At 41.1% G+C, this 19,960-nt stretch overlaps 1 protein-coding gene across 3 annotated transcripts in view; it reads left to right on the forward strand.

Annotated features, from left to right (window-relative positions):
- The window catches only part of LOC309397526 (uncharacterized protein), a 73,450-nt gene that overhangs the window by 37,723 nt on the left and 15,767 nt on the right, over nucleotides 1–19,960 (forward strand). Inside the window, exons 5-7 of one of the 3 annotated variants that reach the window (XR_014176278.1) lie at nucleotides 15,213–15,339; nucleotides 16,122–17,240; nucleotides 17,470–19,143. Coding sequence is in view for 1 of the 3 variants with exons in the window: in XM_081963621.1 (XP_081819747.1) it covers nucleotides 15,213–15,339; nucleotides 16,122–17,002 (1,008 nt within the window). In the remaining 2 variants the exon portion in view is untranslated. Of the gene's footprint in view, nucleotides 1–15,212; nucleotides 15,340–16,121; nucleotides 19,144–19,960 lie in introns of those variants that run through there. The other 2 variants (XR_014176277.1, XM_081963621.1) reach the window with 2 other exon arrangements.

A 19,960-nucleotide genomic window follows, 5' to 3' on the forward strand; every position in this document is an offset into this window, starting at 1 on the left:
AACACATTACTTTGGTTTCCTCCCCCAAATCTTCCCTAGTGAAATCAGAAAGATTACTCAAGCCAAAATTGACTCATGCCTTTGCTAAGGTGAATTAATGGGCTAAAGATAACCGCTGTGCATCACCTTTCCCTTATTCCCGCATCTGGTTCTGCTAATTAGGTGAACTTGTAGGTATCCAAGATAACCAGCTACTGAGATCATGGTAATTTCCTACGCATGCCTTTACGTAGCCTTACCTCTCATTCCCACATCTCACTCTTTTTTATTTTGTTTGGAGGGGCTACCCTTCAGGAGAGGAACACCCCTGCAATTGTTTATACAGGGCATATACCTGACCCTGAGGCAATGTAGGACGGGGTTTAGGGCAACAAGCTGTAATGCACATTTTGCAAAGGGAGGGGAGGCATTGAACAAAATAGCACCCGCCAATTAAAATAGCACAGATAATAACTAAATAACGTAGGATATTTCCCAACAGACCTGTGGGTAACCAAGCCCAAAAGCTTTCCCACCAAGATCCTAGGGTATCAATTTTCAAATCAGAGGCCAATTTATGTAAAATATTGAGCTGACGCTGAATAATTCTGGATTCATCGGAAAGATTAAAACAACACATCCCATCAAAACTTTCACAACCCATATGCTGGCAAAGAAGCAAATAGTCGATAGCAGCACGATTTTGCAAAATAGCTTTATGCAAAGCTTGTAGCTCATGGTTAATTGCTAAAATAGCTAAAAAAATAGCATTAATTATTTTTACCAAATTACATACAACCACATTAATATTAAAATAAGCGCAAGCAACAAGCGCTGGCATACCCACTATAAATATAGCCAATGCTACATATTCTACTTTATTAAGTAAAGCTATCTCAGAGTCACAAGTGTTGTCTGAAGTTGCTGTTTGGAAAGCAACACAGGACTTAACTAGCTAAAGCAACATTGCGCTTCACTAATATTAGCAGGAATGTAATTAAAAGTTTTGTGACCACATGTAAAAAACCATGCTTGTGGAAGCCAAACATTAGCAAAGTGAAAGGAAACCTCAAAAGCTGTACAATTTAAAGTAGGTGAACTAATATGAAGGCAGTAAGGCTTTTTACTTGAAGATGAACAATTAACTTCTTTTGCACACGTTGTATTCTCAGGAACTGCGATCGGTGTATACAAAGCAATTGCATCAGGGGGCAGATCATAGGCAATCAATTCCTAACCAGATATAGTCTTAAAGTTTTCATCAAACCAGTGAAGTGTTGAATTACTGCAGACAGGATTCAAACAGGATCCAAGCATGTAGAAAGTAAATGTTCCATGTACAATTCAGATAAGCAAGAGACATCAGTGTGTGTACTGTTAGCTAACTGCACCCATAGATTTTTACTTCAGTCATTGTTCAAATGAGTTTTTGGGTGAGATGACAGAAGCTATCGATAAAGGAAAGCAATTAACAAGTAAACATAAACAAATGATGACTAAGGACTTGACAAAAATGGCAGCGCATAAGTTCTCGGGGATTTGTTCCACATGTTTCAGCACTGCTTGCGCTTTGGTCACTGGATAGCTGGTCCGACAAGATCGTATTGGCCACTGTGCTGTCTGTAAAGTCACTTTGGTCATCTCTAGAACTGGATTTGGGAACTGGTATCACGATATCCTTAGCTAGACAAACACCACGTGCCGGAATCCACAAGGACCTGTAGAAGCAAGCACAGCATATCATCGTCCCCCTAGCGGGGGAGGCAAACAAACTTTTTAAATCTTATTATGTTACCTATGCCAAATTAGCCAAATTGGGGTACACCAAATTGTTAGGTACCCGAGATCCCTCCTTTTTTATTTGTTTGAGAAGACAGTCCTTAAAGGACCAAGTAGCACGTTCCACAATGGCTTGACGTGTTGCTTTAAGGAAAAGGTCCTAGAAAAAACAAATTACTGCATATATGAGAATAGTTGCTGCAAGGTTAAAAACAAAGCCATAAGGTTAGAATCTATCCCGGATATGATGTAAATATCTAAAAAATAAAAAAATAAATTGACACACATAATGAAAGTCAGAAATTTAGTTAAAAAGCTTGTTGAGAAAAGATGTGAAAAGCTAAAATAGCAACAAACAATTTTAAGTGTTGCAGAAACAACTGTTTTGCAGGGTAGGAAACTTTCATGAGAGTCCTTATAAGCAATTACTCCTCTCATTCGCCCTCCACTTGAAAAACACCGTAATAGCTTGTGAAAGAGGAGAAAATGAAAGTAAGGGACGAACAGGAAAAGAAAAGTCATTAAACACTCAAGCCGAAGATCTTTAGGCAAATGATATGAAATATAGACCACATAGTCAGTTAAAGCACACTGAAGAGATACATTTTTCTGAAAATAAAATGGAAAATCAGATTTTGGAATAGGAAAAATAATATTAATTAAGTCAGTCCAATTTCTACAACAAACCCAAGGTTATTAATTCAACAACTGGCTAAAAAAAATGGCAAAACATTTTGAAACGGAGTCTTTTTGTCTTAAAAGCATTAAAAGAGTTAGCTAACAATTTTTATGAGGGATGCGATCCACAAATTGAATCCTCAAAAGATCATTAATCTCCTCAACTGCGGCAAATGCAGCTGAGGAAATCACGATAACATCTCCAGGTTGTTTTCCTTTGGTCAGTAATTCAAACAATAAATGTGTCGGCAAAGAAAAATATGGCCTTACCCAATTAAGAGTACCCAATAACTGTTGTAAATTAACTAGTGACATAACGTTAGGCAATTTCAAACAAGGAAATGCCGGGGCAGAATAGGAATGCAACATCTTATGACCCAAATACAGATAAGGAGTGTGTAGTTCATTTCATTTCATTTCATTTTATTGGATTTGTCAACCGCTCCCTCTCCCCAAGGGGACTCGGGGCGGTGTACAGGCAGAATAAAATACATTATATACAACAATTACAAAACCCCATAAAAATAAATTAAACATAAGTCTGTGCAATAGTGCAAAAATTAATCAGTGATTAAAACCAAATTAAAATATCCCAAAATTTAAAATAACCGGCCAGGAGAGTCGAGGGATTAGATTATTGCAACCCATAAACAGTCAAATCATTTTGTATTTCTGAAAGCCAATTAGGTGGTATCTTTGGGGCTCCAATTAAAATATCATCCATATAGTGATATACTAAAGCCAATGGATGACGCTTACGAAAAGGATTCAATTCTGCAACATAAATCTGATACTTTGGGCATTTTGCTTTTAGCTTCATCCCTTGAGGTTTGCTGCCTTGCGAGAAAGCGGCTGCCAATAAATTAGCCTGATGAGAGGCTGTTCCTATATCTTGACATGCTTTAATCATTTCTGCCAAATCAGGATCATTCCCAAGACCAATAATTGCCCTCCGGCATTTGGAAGTAGCTTTCTCCTTTGCTAATTTCACCAAAAACTTCATCTGAGCCTCAGAATTAGCTATTTGTTGTTTTAAACCATCCTGCAATCTGTTAACAAAATCAGGAGACAGTTCAGTAGCCTTTTGCCTGGTATTACAGAAGGGCTGCTTGCCATAAACCGGCACAGACTCTTCCTGAAGAGGGGGAGGTGGAGGGAGGTAAGAGGCAGGCACACAGAAGACGGACTTTTCCTGACCAGCAGTAAAGTCAAACTTTTCTTGCAAAGCAGGGCAAAGAAGGATAGAAGAAAAACAATCCTTTAAGCCAATTACTTCATGATCTTGTGGAATCAATTTAGGTGGACAGACAGAAAACATATCTTCTTTCTTCCCCTCCTCTTTTGCTAATTGCTCCTCTGACTGTGGAGAAGCAGAAGAATTAACCTCCCCGTCAGGAGCTGAAAGTCCAACTAAAGATGATTTTGGGGGAAGAATTTTTACTTGCTCACAATTAGGTGGAGGCTCTGTGGTCAATTGTTGTTCTGCCAAAACCTTAGAGCCAAATTTTTCCACTGCATGACGGCACTGAAACCATAGTTGTAATGTCTTTACTGGGGCTCTAAGCAAGGAGGAGGGGGGGGAGCAACCGGGATAACACCACGACGTGGGGAGCGGCAGCTGTAGAGACCCCAGACCGGGCGTCCCGCCACCACTGCCGACCATACCTACGCCGGCTGCAGAGACCCCAGGCCGGGTGTCTTGCTGCAGCTGCTGATCACACCCACGCCGGCAGCCGACGCTCTCCATTCTCCTTTCACCACCAACCGCCCCATTTCACTCACAATGTTCCGGCTATAAGGCAGGACATCACAGCTCAAGGGTATCCCCAAGGTCCCAGGAAGTTCTCATAGCTGGACCTGGAACCAACGATGGGATAGGCAAGCCCCAAGAAGGACAATCATCTCCCCGAAGTTCCCCTCAAACGTGACAGGACACCATCTTGGGCTTGCGTAGTAGAGAGCCATACAAAGATTAAACTCAAGTGAAGGCACCAAATTCTGTTTTCCTGTGGAATGACAAGGTTTCAGACAAAAGCTAAAATTGATTTTTTTCTTGTTGGTACATGTTCCTGTATCTTTAGATTAAATTAAAGAAGTACAGTTGGTGTGATTGTTTAACAGGTGGTCTATATATCCCAAAGGAAAAGGGGAATTCAAAGTGTTCTGGCATCAGAAGCTGTCGAGCATCAACTGAGAAAAGAGACTTTTGAAAACTGCAGAGCGTGAAATAAAGTTAGGGCAATCACTGCAGGAATGGGCAGTAAAGATCTGCCACTTTGGGTTGGGATGTGATACAAAGAGATATCTATACCTTTCAATCTACTAGCTTTGTCCAAAGGCAGTAACTATCAAGGTAGATTTTTTTAGGGAAAAATAACTGATTAGCCAAGCATTCAAGCATTCTAGATGGACTACATGTTTCAAGTTTCATTTGATTTATAGACCGCCCCCTCTCCCCGAAGGGACTTGGGGCGGTGTACAGGAACCATATTAAAAAACCATATACATAATAAATACTCTTAAAACCAGATAAACCTAGAGCCCTGTACAAGTTATTAAAAATTAAGACACGACCTAAAACCAGCCCATCGAATTTAAAAATACAGGCATGGGGTGGGAAGCTGGAATTAGGCCAGGCCGGCTAAATTGAACAGGTGGGTTTTTAGCTTCTTGCGGAAGAAGCGGAGATCTGTAGTTGTTCTGATATCAGAATATGACATACAGAATACATATCAGAATATGACATACAGAATATGACATGATATCAGAATATGACATACAGAATACATATGGGAGAATATTTGGAGCTCAGGGTTGAGATGAGAGGTCCTTAGTTGTTTTTCAGACATTTCGTTAGCCAAACTAGGTGTCATCAGTGGTGTAATAGTTGTTTTTGTTCTCAGTTTATATTTTAGTGGCTTGCCCTGTCACTTTTGGTGGGGTTGGTCCTAAGAGTTTTTTTGGTTGAGCTGCTTAATATTTTGCTTGCTTGGAAGTTCCTTGCTTGGGGAATTTCGTTTTTGATTGCTGTTCTCTGTTAATTTTGGAGTTCCTGTTATCATGTAGGTGCTGATTGCTGGTGAGGAAGTGTTTTGGTCCTTTTGTTCCCCTTTTGGCTTCTGGATTATCTGCTTTGCATAGAACGTAGACATTGTTTATATCTACTGTATGGGTCTACTGATGGCTAATTTGTTAGAGTGCCAGTCTTCTAGAGATTCCCAAGCAGGTTTGGACTTGGCTTTGTCCAGGATGGTCACAGTTTCCCAGTTCAAATTATGGTTAAATCTATCCACAAGCTGTAAAATGAAAGAGTTTTCATCATGTTTTCTGACTGGTAGTTGGTGTTCATGGAGATGTTCTGCCAGCTTTCTGCCTGTTTATCCTACATAGTGGTTGTTGCAGTCCTTACACTCTATGTTGTAGATGATTCCTGTTTCTTCTTTGCGGGCCTTTCAGATACCACAACAGACAGCAGTGGTCCCATAATTGGTTCCAAGGGGGTGCTACGAATACTTAAAAGAACGATTCCCAAACACACATGACTTAACATCTGACCCTTTGTTTCAGCCAGAAGAACTTTCTCTGTCCCTTCTCCTATGTCAGTGACCTTCCCAGCAAGACCAACCTCCTGCCGCCTTCTGTGGTCGTCTCCCCCTTTTTGTAGGGATCAGAAAAAAGAGAATGAATACATATAGTCCTCTACTTAGGACCAGAATTGGGCACAAAATTTCCCGTTGTTAAGTGAATTTTACCCATTTTACGACTTTTCTTGCCACAGTTGTTAAGCGAATCACTGCAGTTGCTCAAGTAGCAAGACGGTTATTCAGTGAATCTGGCTTCTCCATTGATTTCGTTTGTCAGAAGATCACGAAAGTTTAATCACTTGCCTCCAGAAGTTGTGAATTTCGAACACTGGAGGTTTTTAAGAAGAGATTGGAAAACCATTTGTCTGAAATGGTGTAAAGCTTCCTGCCTGGGTGGGGGGTTGGACTACAAGACTTTGAAGGTCCCTTCCAACTCCGTTATTCTATTCTATATTATGAGAGGAAAGCAAGGAATAGCTGGTTTGGGGAAAAGGGTGGCTGTTTCAGGACCCCGGAGAGCTCCCAGCACAAGTTCCTATGAGTTGCATTAACTATCCCAGATCGATTGGGTGTCTTCGTCCTCTTTGCATTCTGAAAGGGAAAGCTCATGCTGCAGGTAACCCAATATTTAGTTAGAAAAAGCACTGACAAAAATCAGAGCCCTCAGAGGAAGAGCCTGATGTATCCCACCTCTTTCATCTTGGAATCATCAAGCAGGCCATCCCTGGCTGAGCTCACACCATCATCCTTCTGGTTAACAGCCAGACGTGCCTTGCGCCACAGAGACCCAACACAAGCTTCCCCGTAAGCTCCATCAGCTTGAACATCCATAGCTGGGGCTGGCTAGACAGCAATAAGATACACTAGTCAGAAGACCCAGAGTGTTCCTCTCTCCCACTATTACATGTGAAAATAAATCTTGGACATAAATATTTCTTATCTTGAGGCAGAATCTCAACAGCTGTGCCAGTGATATAGGGGCATCATGCATCATGAATCTGGGACTCAGGTTCCAATCTTGGCTGGCACATGCATTTTAACTTGTTTTTTTTTTAAAAAAATACCCTTTATTGATATATTTTTAAAAATAAACATAAAAAGTTCCATATCTATCTGAACAGCGTGTTAATAATACAATAGTAGAGTTGGAAGGGACCTTGGAGGCCTTCTAGTCCAACCCCCTGCCTAGGCAGGAAACCCTATACTGTGTCAGACAAATGGCTATCCAACATCTTCTTAAAGACTTCCAGTGTTGGGGCATTCACAACTTCTGGAGGCAATTTCTGTTCCACTGATAAATTGTTCTAACTGTCAGGAAATTTCTCCTCAGTTCTAAGTTGCTTCTCTCCTTGATTAGTTTCCACCCATTGCTTCTTGTTCTACCCTCAGGTGCCTTGGAGAATAGTTTGACTCCCTCTTCTTTGTGGCAACCCCTGAGATACTGGAACACTGCTATCATGTCTCCCCAGTCCTTCTTTCTCTTAGGCTAAACATACCCAGTTCCTGCAACCGTTCTTCATATGTTTTAGTCTCCAGTCCCCTAATCATCTTTGTTGCTCTTCTCTGCACTCTTTCTAGAGTCTCCACATCTTTTTTACATCGTGGCGATCGTGACGTGTCTGGGCACAGTTAGTTTTAAGCAAAGATAACAACAACAATAATCATAATAAACAAATCAATATTAATCACAAAGTAGTAATACAATTATCCATCTTGAAAAATTTTCAATACAATTTTTTTTATCATCTTTTAAATCTTTTTAGTTTCTAACCACTTTCTGTTAGTTAGCCATTGTAAAACAAGCCCCATTTAAAAAAGTATTCTGTTTCTTTCTTTTCTTTTTTTAAATTGTTAATCTATCCATCTCAGCATATTCTAAAAATTTTTTGTAACACTTTCCTCTGTAAGGATCTCTTCTTTTTTCCCATTGTTGTGCAAACACAATTCTTGCTGCCATTAACATGTAAAATTAAGTATTTATTCCCTTTATTATACTGTTCTGGTGATATACCCAACAACAATACTGCTGGTTTCTAATCTATGTGTTGTTTTATCATTTTTTTCTAACCAGGTATGTCCAGTATTGTTTTGCCTTTGGGCATCTTCACCACATATGGTAATATAAACCTGGTATATCTGATTACACTTCCAACATTTAGCTGACAAATTTCCAAACATCTTTGCTAGTCTCGCTGGTGGAAGATGCCACCTATAAAACATTTTGTATAGAGTTTCCTTATATGCCATTGGCATTGTTAGTTTACAGTTTCTGCCACTTACCTAGTTCAATTGGATAACCAAAATTTGTAGCCCATCTTATCATTGTTTTTTTCACTTGCTCTTCTTCCATTTTAATATTCAATCTCTCTCCCTCCCTCCCTCCTTCTACCTCTCCTCTCTCTCTCTCTCTCTCTCTCTCTCTCCTCTCCTCTCTCTCGATACATATGTGTCTGTGGGTGTATGTGTGTGTATATATATATATCTATACACACACATACATACACACACATATGTTGCATTTGTGCTGATAAATAAATAAAGGGAGACTAGTATAGATCTATACTAGTCTCCCTTTATTTATTTATCAGCACAAATGCAACACAAATGTAACAAGGCAACATTAAAAAAATGGCTTTCTGTCTGGATGGCCCCTAGGGTGGGCCGATAGACAGAAAAGAGAAGCAGTATGCTCCCTCCCATATTTGGGCATATCAGGGGTTGTGACACAATACATACCTGTTTCCCTGGCCTAGCTGATAAAGGAGGAGAGCCTGTGGCTTAGTGGCTAACAATATATATATATACTGGGTATGGCTAGCTGATGAGAGCTAATTAGCTCGAAATAGATCTATACTAGTCTCCCTTTATTTATTTATCAGTACAAATACAACACAAATATAAAAAAGGCAACATTAAAAATAAGAATATGGTTTTCTGCCTGCATGGTCTTCTGTGATGAAGCCGAAGGACAGAAAGAGGGAGTAGTGACCTTCCTCCCATATTTAGGCATACCAGGGGTTGTAACACAAATATATATATATATATATATATATATATATATATATATATATATATATATATATATATATATATATATATATATATATATATATATATATATATACACACTGTGTATATATATATATATATATATATATATATATATATATATACACTGTATATATATATATATACACTGTATATATATATATATACACTGTATATATATATATATATATATATATATATATATATATATATATATACTGTATATATATATATATATATATACTGTATGTGTGTATATATATATATATATATATATATATATATATATATATATATATATATATATATATATATATATATATATATATATACTGTATATATAATTTTTCATCTGTACCTAGTAATATCTGATCGAGTTCCATTGGTGCTTTATAAAAACCACAATTTCTTGCATCTTTCTCATATCTTGATTGTATTTGCACACGTGGCCACCATACCTTTTAACTTTTGCCCTTCTCTGATGGGCAGGCAACATGACCAGACCAAGTTTTCATCCCAGGCTTTGTTTTTGGTGGAAGAAAAGTAGCTACATTATGAAAACTAAAGAACTGGTGTAGCACAGATATGAATCTCCCGACTGAGGGAGGCTGATGCCAAGCTCTGTGCCAAATCTCTGTGGTACAAGGTATTAATGCATGTGGCGGTTAACTAGAAGGATGGGGGGTTGAACCCACCCAGGAATGGTCTGACATAATGACATATCATGACATCAACCAGAAGTGAAAGTGATGGATTGTTATTGTATGGGGCTTTTCAACTGAGGGCTTCAGTTCCCACACTGTCAATCCTTTTTCTTGCTAGAACTTAAATATAAATTTTACCCTCTGGAATGTAAGATGGGGAGATGAATACCCATCACCCTTCTTGAGAATTCTATTGGCCACAGACCAGCAGTGGAATGGTGATTTTCTTAGGGAACCTTAATCTAACCAGGAGTAGCCCACACTGGGAGCTATCCAGGGTGCTGAATCTTGTCTTCTGCCACATGCAAGTATTCTTTACAGTGCTATTACTATGCAATCCAATGTTATTTTTCTTGAGGCTCCATGCTAGACCTCAGTACCATTAATGACACTACTACTCTTCCATAGTGTCTTCTAATTGTCCTGTAAAGGGTGGTTTAATTGTTTTTAAAGATTAACTGGGATTTGGGGGAAAAATAAAGGGTGCTGCCAGGGGGCAAAGCTTCCACTTTGCATGATGGTCAGGTGCGTTAATCCTTTGTGCCATGGAGTCTTTTCCTTCTGAAGCTCTTTCTCTGAGCATAACCTGCTAGTCTTCTTTGGAGTAAGCAGTTTGCTGCCTTTTGTGGGTCCCAAGATGGGATCTATACGCATGGAGCGGTACCTCCCACTGGGAATTCTCTGGGTGAATCAATTTCGTATTCCCAGGTAGTTGAATGTATTTGTCATGGCTGATGCCACAGTGTCAGTCATCTTCTGGAGGTCCCACCGTCTGACTTATTTATACAAATGATTGGCCTTCCAACTTATCACGTGATAACTCTGGGGAGCTTACGATTGTAAAAGTAGATTAAATATATATACTTATGGAGAGGGTGGGGTCAGGATGTGGCAGAGGTGGGATCAATCAACCACTTCCACTGTGATGCTCCCCCATTGGGGCTTCTATTCAATTGGCTGAGCCAAATCTTTAGGCCCTTGTGAAAGGTCAGGAGGGTTGGGGCTGATGTCACATGGGGGGGGGAGTGAGATGTTCCAGAGGGCAGGAACAACATCAGAGAAGGGTCTTCTCCTGGACCCCACCAGCCAGAAAAAAATGGGGATTACTGCATCATGCCTCTCTTGCTAGCTTGTGTGGGACAGGCTTTGACTTCCCCTCAAGACCACAAATGTAATCAGTCATGAAAAAAGAACTGGGATCTACCATACTGTGACATATTTCAAACAGATGGACGTTGTAGGGATCAAAATGCAGCTATCAGTAAGATTATAACTGTTGGAAGGTTTAAAAAAATCTGTAAGAAATGTATACCTGCAGGATTTTTTCGCCTCATTTAGAGACAAAAGAGAGAAGGACATGACAAGCCGTGACTTGTACAGACAGACTTTCTCACAACACTGCAGAGAAAATGTCTCAGAAGCAACATTTTGAAAGATGGCCAACCCAACCCTCTGAACCCAGAACCTTCCCAATTATTTAGCTGTTCAGGAGGATGTAGATATTTCACGTAAATGTGAGAATGTGACCAGGGACTGATCATGTTCTGGGCTATCATGCTTATCCAACTCTCCTTTGTGATATCTCATGTTCCACTGTTGGTGGCCACTATTTTAGATCATTAATATATATAAGAGTGTTAATCTTATTATGTTACATAGCACATTGTATTTTGCCCTCCCCTCTCAAAAATCTTGCAGCGGGATTGAATCAACAGTTTGAGAGTGAAACTGTGCTCCCCTGTCCTTCACTCTACCCTCTGAGCTCTGGAAGGACACAAAGCATAAGGAATAACATCTCATTAACTCTTGTAATGCTGCAATTGTGAGACAGCTGCCAAGTGATAAGGGCATGCTGATTGAGAGCTGCCCACACCTGTTGTTTCTATGGTGTAGTGGTTATCACATTTGCCTCACACACAAAGGATTCAAAATCAGGTAAAAAACACATGTTTATATTTTCCATTTTATTGGTGAGGGAATGAATGAGGGGAGGCTGATTTCAAGCCACCAGTCAAGGAAGGCCGGTCATCCCAAGTGAGCAGACAGTGAAAAATTAAGGCCTTTCTGAGTTTCAACCCCCATAATTGTGAGCATGAGGGAAGAGGGAGGATTTCCCACAAATAGCCTGCCTGGATCACCTTCAGCACAGGAGGAGGAGGAGGAGGGGATCTCCTGAGGTGCATCAACAAGGCATTTTGCCAATTTCTGAGGCTGATTTTGAGGAAAATGAGCTTCAACAAAGATTTCCTCAATGCCCACAAACCACACATAATTCCCAGACATTAAGAAGAAGAAGTTGAAAAATTGTATAGAATCGGCCACCTATTTGGAAAGGCAAGAGTTGTGGAGAGCCGCTTTCCTTCCACTCCCATGCCCATCATCCTTGGCCCCCGTGGAACCTTCTCTGGTCTTCTGCCCCTTTGCGGGATCCCCTGACGTAGCGCACAGAGTCCACCAGGGGTCTCCCTCGTCAGCGCTTGGAAGGGATCGGCAATCCCCTTCCGGAGGGAACTGAGCATGCGCCTGGCTCTCAAAAGTTCCCGGAAAAGGCTGGGAGCGTGTCTGCTTTTTCTGCGGCGTCCGATTCTTCTTCCCTCCGCTGAGAAGCTTCGGCTGAGCCAGGAGGCGGAGAGGCTGGGAGGGATTCTCTCTCGGGTGGAGATCCAGGCGTGACTCGGGAGTGAGTGGGGCTCTTTCCTCTGACGCTGGAGGGGAGCCTGGAGCACGCAAAGCTTCGCCAAGCTCCAAGGGGCGGAAAGGGGAGGGAGGGAGGGAGAGTTCGAGGTCCCATGTTCCCCTGCCACCCCGTGGAAGAAAGGGACACGCAGGGCAGCCCCGCACCTGCCGCGTTTTCTCCAGGAAGGAAATCGGGGTCGCCAGAAAGAGGGGACCCATTGACCCTCCGTTTCCTCCGGCAACCCTCTGCATGCGGGGAGAGGGAGAGGCTGCCTTCCCCAAACACGCAGAATGTCTTGATTCCTGGAGAATTTCCTGCAGGTTTCTCGGCCCTTTTCCAGAAGGGTTTTTCCCTCGCCTCCCCTTTCCTGGGCCCAGAGAAGCCACCGGCCAAAGTCCCCCCGGTTGCCTTTGTATGCAAGGCTGCAGTTCCGTGTGTGAAGAGTTGAGGGCAAGGCGTGTAAGGACTGGAACCCGCTTTCCTCCTTTCCTGCCTTTCCCCACGTTCTCTTTCGCGTCTCTGCCTGCAGGCAAACAAAGAACCTGTTACAAGAAGGGCCATTCATTGGATGGTCGCTTGTTAATTCTGGCTTCTGGCATGATTTGTGTGTGTGTGTGACTGGAGACATAAATTTGGATTGTGCAAATGATTGTAGGCACCAACAGAAATTATTTGATATAAATAATTAGGAAAAAGCAACCGGAAACATATTAAATGCAATTATCCAATATTTTTATTCCTTGATAGAAGTTGAGGCAGAAGAGTGTTAGCAGACTTTCCCCAAACATAAATAAATATATCTAATAATACCCCCCCCCCCAAAATAACCCATTGCAGAAGTTGGTGGGTTCAAATTAATTTCCTTTGTTTGTTTTTTGTTTGTTTATTTATGTATGGAGGAGGATGCTCAGTATTCAGATTTGCCCCCCTGTTGAACATCCTTGTGTTTTCCATTTCAGTTCTGAAGGCTGGAGATCTTTCCTGATTCCTCTGGAGACCAAAGTATCTTGTGAAGGAATTGGGCTGAATGGCGTTAGGAGCTTTGGCCAGACCTCTCGTGATTAGGAAGACCTGGGGAGATGCATGGGTCCATTTTGGTGGTGGATTAGAGACCAGAGAGAAGATGGAGGGACAAAGCCCAGGAGATGCAGGAGCTGGAAAAGGTCCTCCAGCTGCTCAGCCTTGGAGCTGTGGGAAGAATGGGGGAAGTTCTGGGCTGAAGAGCCAAGAAGAAGAAGCCAGCAGTTCAGAGGTCCAATTCTGTGACTTCAGAAAAGTGAAGTTCCAGGAGGGGAAAAGTCCCCGAGATGTTTGCAATCAGCTTCACCGCCTTTGCCATCAGTGGCTGCAGCCAGAAAGACACACCAAGGCTCAGATGTTGGACCTGGTGCTCCTGGAGCAGTTCCTGGCTGTCCTTCCCCCAGAGATGGAGCAATGGGTGCGGGAGTGTGGAGCGGAGACCAGTTCCCAGGCGGTGTCCCTGGCCGAAGGCTTCTTGCTGACCCAAGAGACTGAGAAGATGCAAGGAGAGTTGCAGGTATGAGAATGTAATCTTGGCAGTTCTAAAGGGAATCTTTCTGAATTTGTCAAAGTCTCTCTGGCAGAACTTTCTCGGATTATGAGCTGCTATGATCTATTGTTCTATTCTTCTTCCAGACGATGAATTTTGGGCAATTATTCTATTCTGGCTCTCCAGCTTGGACATTGGTGTCTGCTAGGCTGAGTGTTCAATATTGATTATTCATTTCTATCCCTCTACTCTTCCTTTCTTTCTCGTGCCACATCTTGTCTGAAAGTCCTTGCAAGCTATCACCGAGTATCCCCAGGGGTGGAAAGATTCATTGAAATCCTCTCAGGAGCTTCTATTCAGTGAGAGCTTCCAGGAATGTCAAAGTCAGGACATCAAATCAGGTAACATAAGGTCTTTCCATGGGATATGAAATTTGGACATCCACCCATATGATTGTTTTGTTCGTCTTGAGTGGAATCTCTCTCTTTTAACAGTCTGCTTCTACCATTTTCTGTCTCACAGATAATAGAAAGCTGTCCTTAGTATTTTTAGAACCACCTTCTCTTTGTGATAGAGCTGAAAGAATGGCTGAACTTCTGCCTCAGGTAAGAGGAGAAATATTGGAAAGGTCTACGAAACTTGGCATGGTTTCATTTTACTCTGTATATTTTTAAATGAGTAATATAGCTTTTTCCAAGTAAGACAAATTTTAGATCAGATCATTGAAAATTCACACTTGGCATAACCTACCTGTCCTATCTGATATACTTTCTCCACCCTCCTTCTTCATGCTCAGATTTCATTGACCAGATGTTGTCTTGTCCTGAGATCTTCCTCCTGTCTCCCAGAGTCATTCTCACTAACATTACAAGCTCTTCAAACACTTCCATGAAGGTGTAGAGTAGGGGAAAGAGTTGATCCCTCAGTGGATAAAGCAGTCCATTGGCAAAAATATCAGATGGAGTTTCCCTGTATTTTCTTCTGCCCACTCTAGGACGAATTGGAGCCAGTGATAAGTAGTGGGTTTAATACCCAACTGTCAATGGACCAAGGAAACTATTTTAATTGGTTTCACTGAAAGACATCACAATCCTCCCAGTGTGTTGAAATGTGCTTCAGTTGTGCCATCAGCCAGTCTGAATTCTGCAGAGGATGCCCATTTTGTTCATATGATTTCTCATCTTGAATTGGGGAAAGAAAACTCTCACATTATTCTTGGGATTATTACTTTGGAAACTTGTTTCCTTGTTCAGGATGTTGTGTCTTTTGAGGAAGTGGCCGTGTATTTCTCAGAGGAGGAGTGGTCTCAGCTGGATCCTGCCCAAAAAGCTCTCCATGGGGAAGTCATGCTGGAGAATTCCAGGAATCTGGCTTACCTGGGTAAGAACCTCTGTTTGTGCTCAGGAACCTAGAGGTTTGGCTGGGTGGAGGGCTTAGAAATTTTTGATTAAAAAGTTGACTTTTAAAATATCCTGCCTTTATTGGTTTTTGCAAATAAGTTAAGGCTTTGGAGACAAACAATATTCCTTCTTCTTCCTGTTTTCCCCAAACAACAACGCTGTCATATGGGTTGGGCTGAGAGAGAGACTGGCCCAAAGTCACCCAGCCAGCATTCATGTTTGAGATGGAACTAGAACTCACACTCTCCTAGTTTCTATCCTGGTGCCTTAACCATTGGACCAAACTGACTGAAATGTGCCCAGTTGTGTTCTGAGTTTGGCATCATTCGAAGTTGAGTGTGGGAAGCTATTGCCCTCCAGAAGTTTTATTGACTTTCAAAGATTCTGCTCCTCAGGCAGATGGAGACTTTTCACTGAAGATCACGGGGGTTGGTGGGTATGTTTCTGCCCCAGCATTATACAATGTCCAAAGCCCTTTGGGAGTTTGTGGCCCCATGGAATTGTCCCAGGTCACCCAGCGGCTCACACACACTGGCTCTCAAAGATTAGATCAGGCATTTTGTCTTAGTTTTGTTCGGATTCTGATACATGAGAATTGGTGGGAGCCCACTTCAAAACCTGTCGTTGGAAACATTGTATTTGGAATCTTCATATTTGCAAGAAAACAGCCATAATACATTGTTTATTCTTTTGCTAAATTTCAAAAGAAAAGGTTTGATCATTTCCCCAGTTTGCTACATTTTACATTTTTTCTTTTTCAAGGCTATAATGTGCAAGTGAATAAGAATCGTAAGGAACAATGTCAACCGGTCCATCCGACAGAGCAAAACAGGAATTTTGCAGATCAGATGCAAACAAAGATGGATGAAACAAACCGATCACAGAGTGAAATTAAAAAAAGCTTTCCTTTGGCCAATTGTCTTCTTAACCGTACAATTATTGATACGGTAGAAATACCATATACCGGTAAATGCATGGATTACAGAAAGAGCTTTAATGAATCGGAGGATCTCATTTCCCACAAAAAAACACATTCGGAAGACAAACAATATACCTGCATGGAATGCGGAAAGACCTTCTGTTGTTATGACTCTCTTACAATCCATCAAAGGAATCACACAGGAGAACGACCTTATAAATGCATTGAGTGTGGAAATGCCTTTAATTGGAGCTGTCGTCTTAATGCCCACAAAAGGATCCACACAGGAGAGAAGCCTTATCAATGCATGGAGTGTGGAAAGACCTTTCATTGTAGCAGTCATCTGAGTTCTCACAAGAGGATCCACACAGGAGAGAAACCTTATACCTGCATGGAGTGTGGAAAGGCCTTTCATTGTAGCAGTAACCTTAATTCCCACAAGAGAATTCACACTGAAGAGAAACCATATCAATGTCTTGAATGTGGAAAAAAATTTAGGTGGAAATTTGATCTCACCTCCCATAAAAGGATCCACACAGGAGAGAAACCATATCAATGTATGGAATGTGGAAAGTGCTTTCGGTGGAATGGTGTTCTCGCCTCCCATAAAAGGATCCACACAGGAGAGAAGCCATATAAATGTATGGAGTGTGGAAAGGGATTTAGGAGGAATTGTGATCTTACGGATCATCAAATGATCCATACAAAGGGAAAAAAACTATGAATACATGGAGTGTTGAAAAAGCTTTAGAAGAAGATACACTCTTAATTGCCATAGAAAGATCCACAAACAGGAGAAGCCATATCAATGCAGCTGATGAAAATAACTGAATTCAGATTTACTGTGTGAGATGGTGACTAATGATAACCAATAGGACTGAGAAAGTATTTTTCAATCTAAACTATCGGTGTCACTGGTTCCTCCCCACAAACCTGAACAGATACAACTTCTGTGGAAAAATGTTCAGATGAAGAGCTCTGAAAGGAGCCAAAACTGTTGCTAGTCTTAGAAACACACATGCAAAGGTTTTTCTCCAGTGAAGGTGCCAAATTCTGTTTTCCTGTGGAATGAGAAAGTCTCAGACAAAAGCTAAGATTGATTTTTTGGGGTACATGTACTTGTAGTCTTAGATTAAATGAAAGAAGTATAGTTGGTGTGATTATTTAACAGGCGGTCAATATATCCCAAAGGAAAAGGGGAATTCAAAGTATTCCGGCATCAGAAGCTGTCGAGCATCAACTGAGGAAAGGGACTTTTGAAAACCGCAGAGCCTGAAATAAAGTTAGGGCAATTGCTGCAGGAATTGGCGGTAGAGATCTGCTACATTAGGATGTGATGCAATTCACTAAGGAATTACTACTACTTTGGGTTAGGAATCTCACTCCGGCTTGAAATCATTTACTCAAGAGAGGGCTTAGCAATATGCTGTCAGATTTCTGAGGTAGCCAGAGAGGAATCAGGGCCAAACAGTCTAACTCTTTTGTAAGGTTATTGTACTACTACTATTCCTACTCTGTTGTAAAACTGTATTAATACATTTTTTTCAAGTCTGAAAGTACAAACTTGCTGTTCCTTAAAGTTGCTTCTAACTGTGAGATGGACGGCATATGCATTGAATTAATAAATAAATAATAAATAACAATCTCATAGATTGTTTTTAAGATTCCTTCCTTGCCAGTTATGCAGCTGCATACTCCTCCACCTTTTATTTGATATTTCTTTGAGTAGCATATTTTTCCCTTATCCTTCAAGGTGAGTCTCAGAAACCTTTACAAGTTCCTAGTGCTGTGGAAATACACTATATTGCCAAAAGTCTTCGCTCACCTGCCTTTACTCGCATATGAACTTACTGTAAGTGACATCCCATTCCTAATCCATAAGGTTCAATATGATGTCGGTCCACCCTTTGCAGCTATAACAGCTTCAACTCTTCTGGGAAGGCTGTCCACAAGGTTCAGGAGTGTGTTTATGGGAATTTTTGACCATTCTTCCAGAAGTGCATTTGTGAGGTCACACACACTGATGTTGGACGAGTTTACGTGGCCTACCACTTTGTGGCTGAGTTGCTGTCGTTCCCAAACACTTCCACTTTCTTATAATACAGCTGACAGTTGACTTGGAATATTTAGGAGCGAGGAAATTTCACGACTGGATTTGTTGCACAGGTGGCATCCTATCACGGTTCCACGCTGGAATTCACTGAGCTCCTGAGAGCGACCCCTTCTTTCACAAATGTTTGTAAAAACAGTCTGCATGCCTAGGTACTTGATTTTATACACCTGCGGCCACAGAAGTGATTGGAACACCTGATTCTGATTATTTGGATGGGGGAGCGAATACTTTTGGCAATATAGTGTATCTATACCCTTAAATCTATTAACTGTGTACAAAGACAGTAACTATTAAGGAAAGTTATTTTAGAGGAAATGACTGACTAGCCAAGCATTCAAGAAGAAGCTAGATGAGTCATAGACAGATTTTATAGGGCTACATGACATAGAGAATACATATTGGAGAATATTTGTATCTCAGGGTTGAGATGAGAGGTCCTTTGTTGACTCTGAGCTTAGTTTTTGTTAGAATATTCATGATTGGGAGAGACATGGTATTCATGATTGGGAGAGTCAATGAATAGGCATATCAACTAAGTCAGCCAATGGGAGCTTAAACAGATCTGAGCCTGTGCTGAAAATTGAAACTGAAACAAGACTGATCTCTGCCTGCTCTGAACTCTGAAATGAAACTGTTCTCTCCTGCTTGTGTTCTGCTTGTAACTTTTACCATGTTGAAAGAATCTACTGTTGGTATTGTACATTTATTCATCTGTTAATATGTATATAAAGAAGTGACAGAATCCAGCTGAATCAGTTATCTGTGTGTGCTTTCTGGATTTGATTTTTCTGCAACAAACTCTGACAGTTTTGCCGTTGTAAGGTTTTTGAGTTCAGTTCAGAATCTAATGAATCCAATGAAGCTCTGAAGACGAGCCTCCTGATAACCAGCTTTTATTTCTGCAGAAAGCAAAAGTGGGTGACCTTTAATCTCCCACTTTATGCGGAGGAGGAAGAGAGAGAAAAATCAGGCGGCCCGAAAAAACTTTCTCAAACTTCTTATAGTTCATAGAGTTTGCACAGATCGTCATAGTGTTAGAAACATTATTTCATATCATGCAAACCTCATGATTTTCTCAGCGGTTTGAACACAATGGACCTTAGAAAGGAAGAAAAGAATACATTTTCTGGCATGTAGCCCAGAACTTTGTTGGGGAATGCTGTCTCACATTAGGTTGCTGAGAATACACATTTTAAATTACAAGCACACAGGCTGAATTTACATTTTGCATTTCACAAGAAGTTACTTTAGCTAGGCTAAGCTTGGCAATTTGCCTAGAGGCTTTATCTTTGCAGTTCGCACATTAGGTTAACAATGGAGCACATTAGGTTAACAAAAGCGGAATTAAATTATACTCTGTGTACGCTCTAATACTTTCACCATTTTTGAGCCATTTTCTCAGCCATTATTGGCCTATTTCTCAGCCCGTTTTTCAGCTCATTTCAGCCATTTTGGACAGATTTCAGCTCAGTTTGGGTCCATTTTTGGTCTGCTTTGGGACCGTTTTCCAGGACATTTTGGGTCCAAATTTCAGCCATTTAGGGCCCATTGTTCAGCCAGTTTTGGTCC

This window comes from Natrix helvetica (genome assembly GCF_964273705.1).
Source record: "Natrix helvetica genome assembly, chromosome: 1".
Taxonomy (NCBI): domain Eukaryota; kingdom Metazoa; phylum Chordata; class Lepidosauria; order Squamata; family Natricidae; genus Natrix; species Natrix helvetica.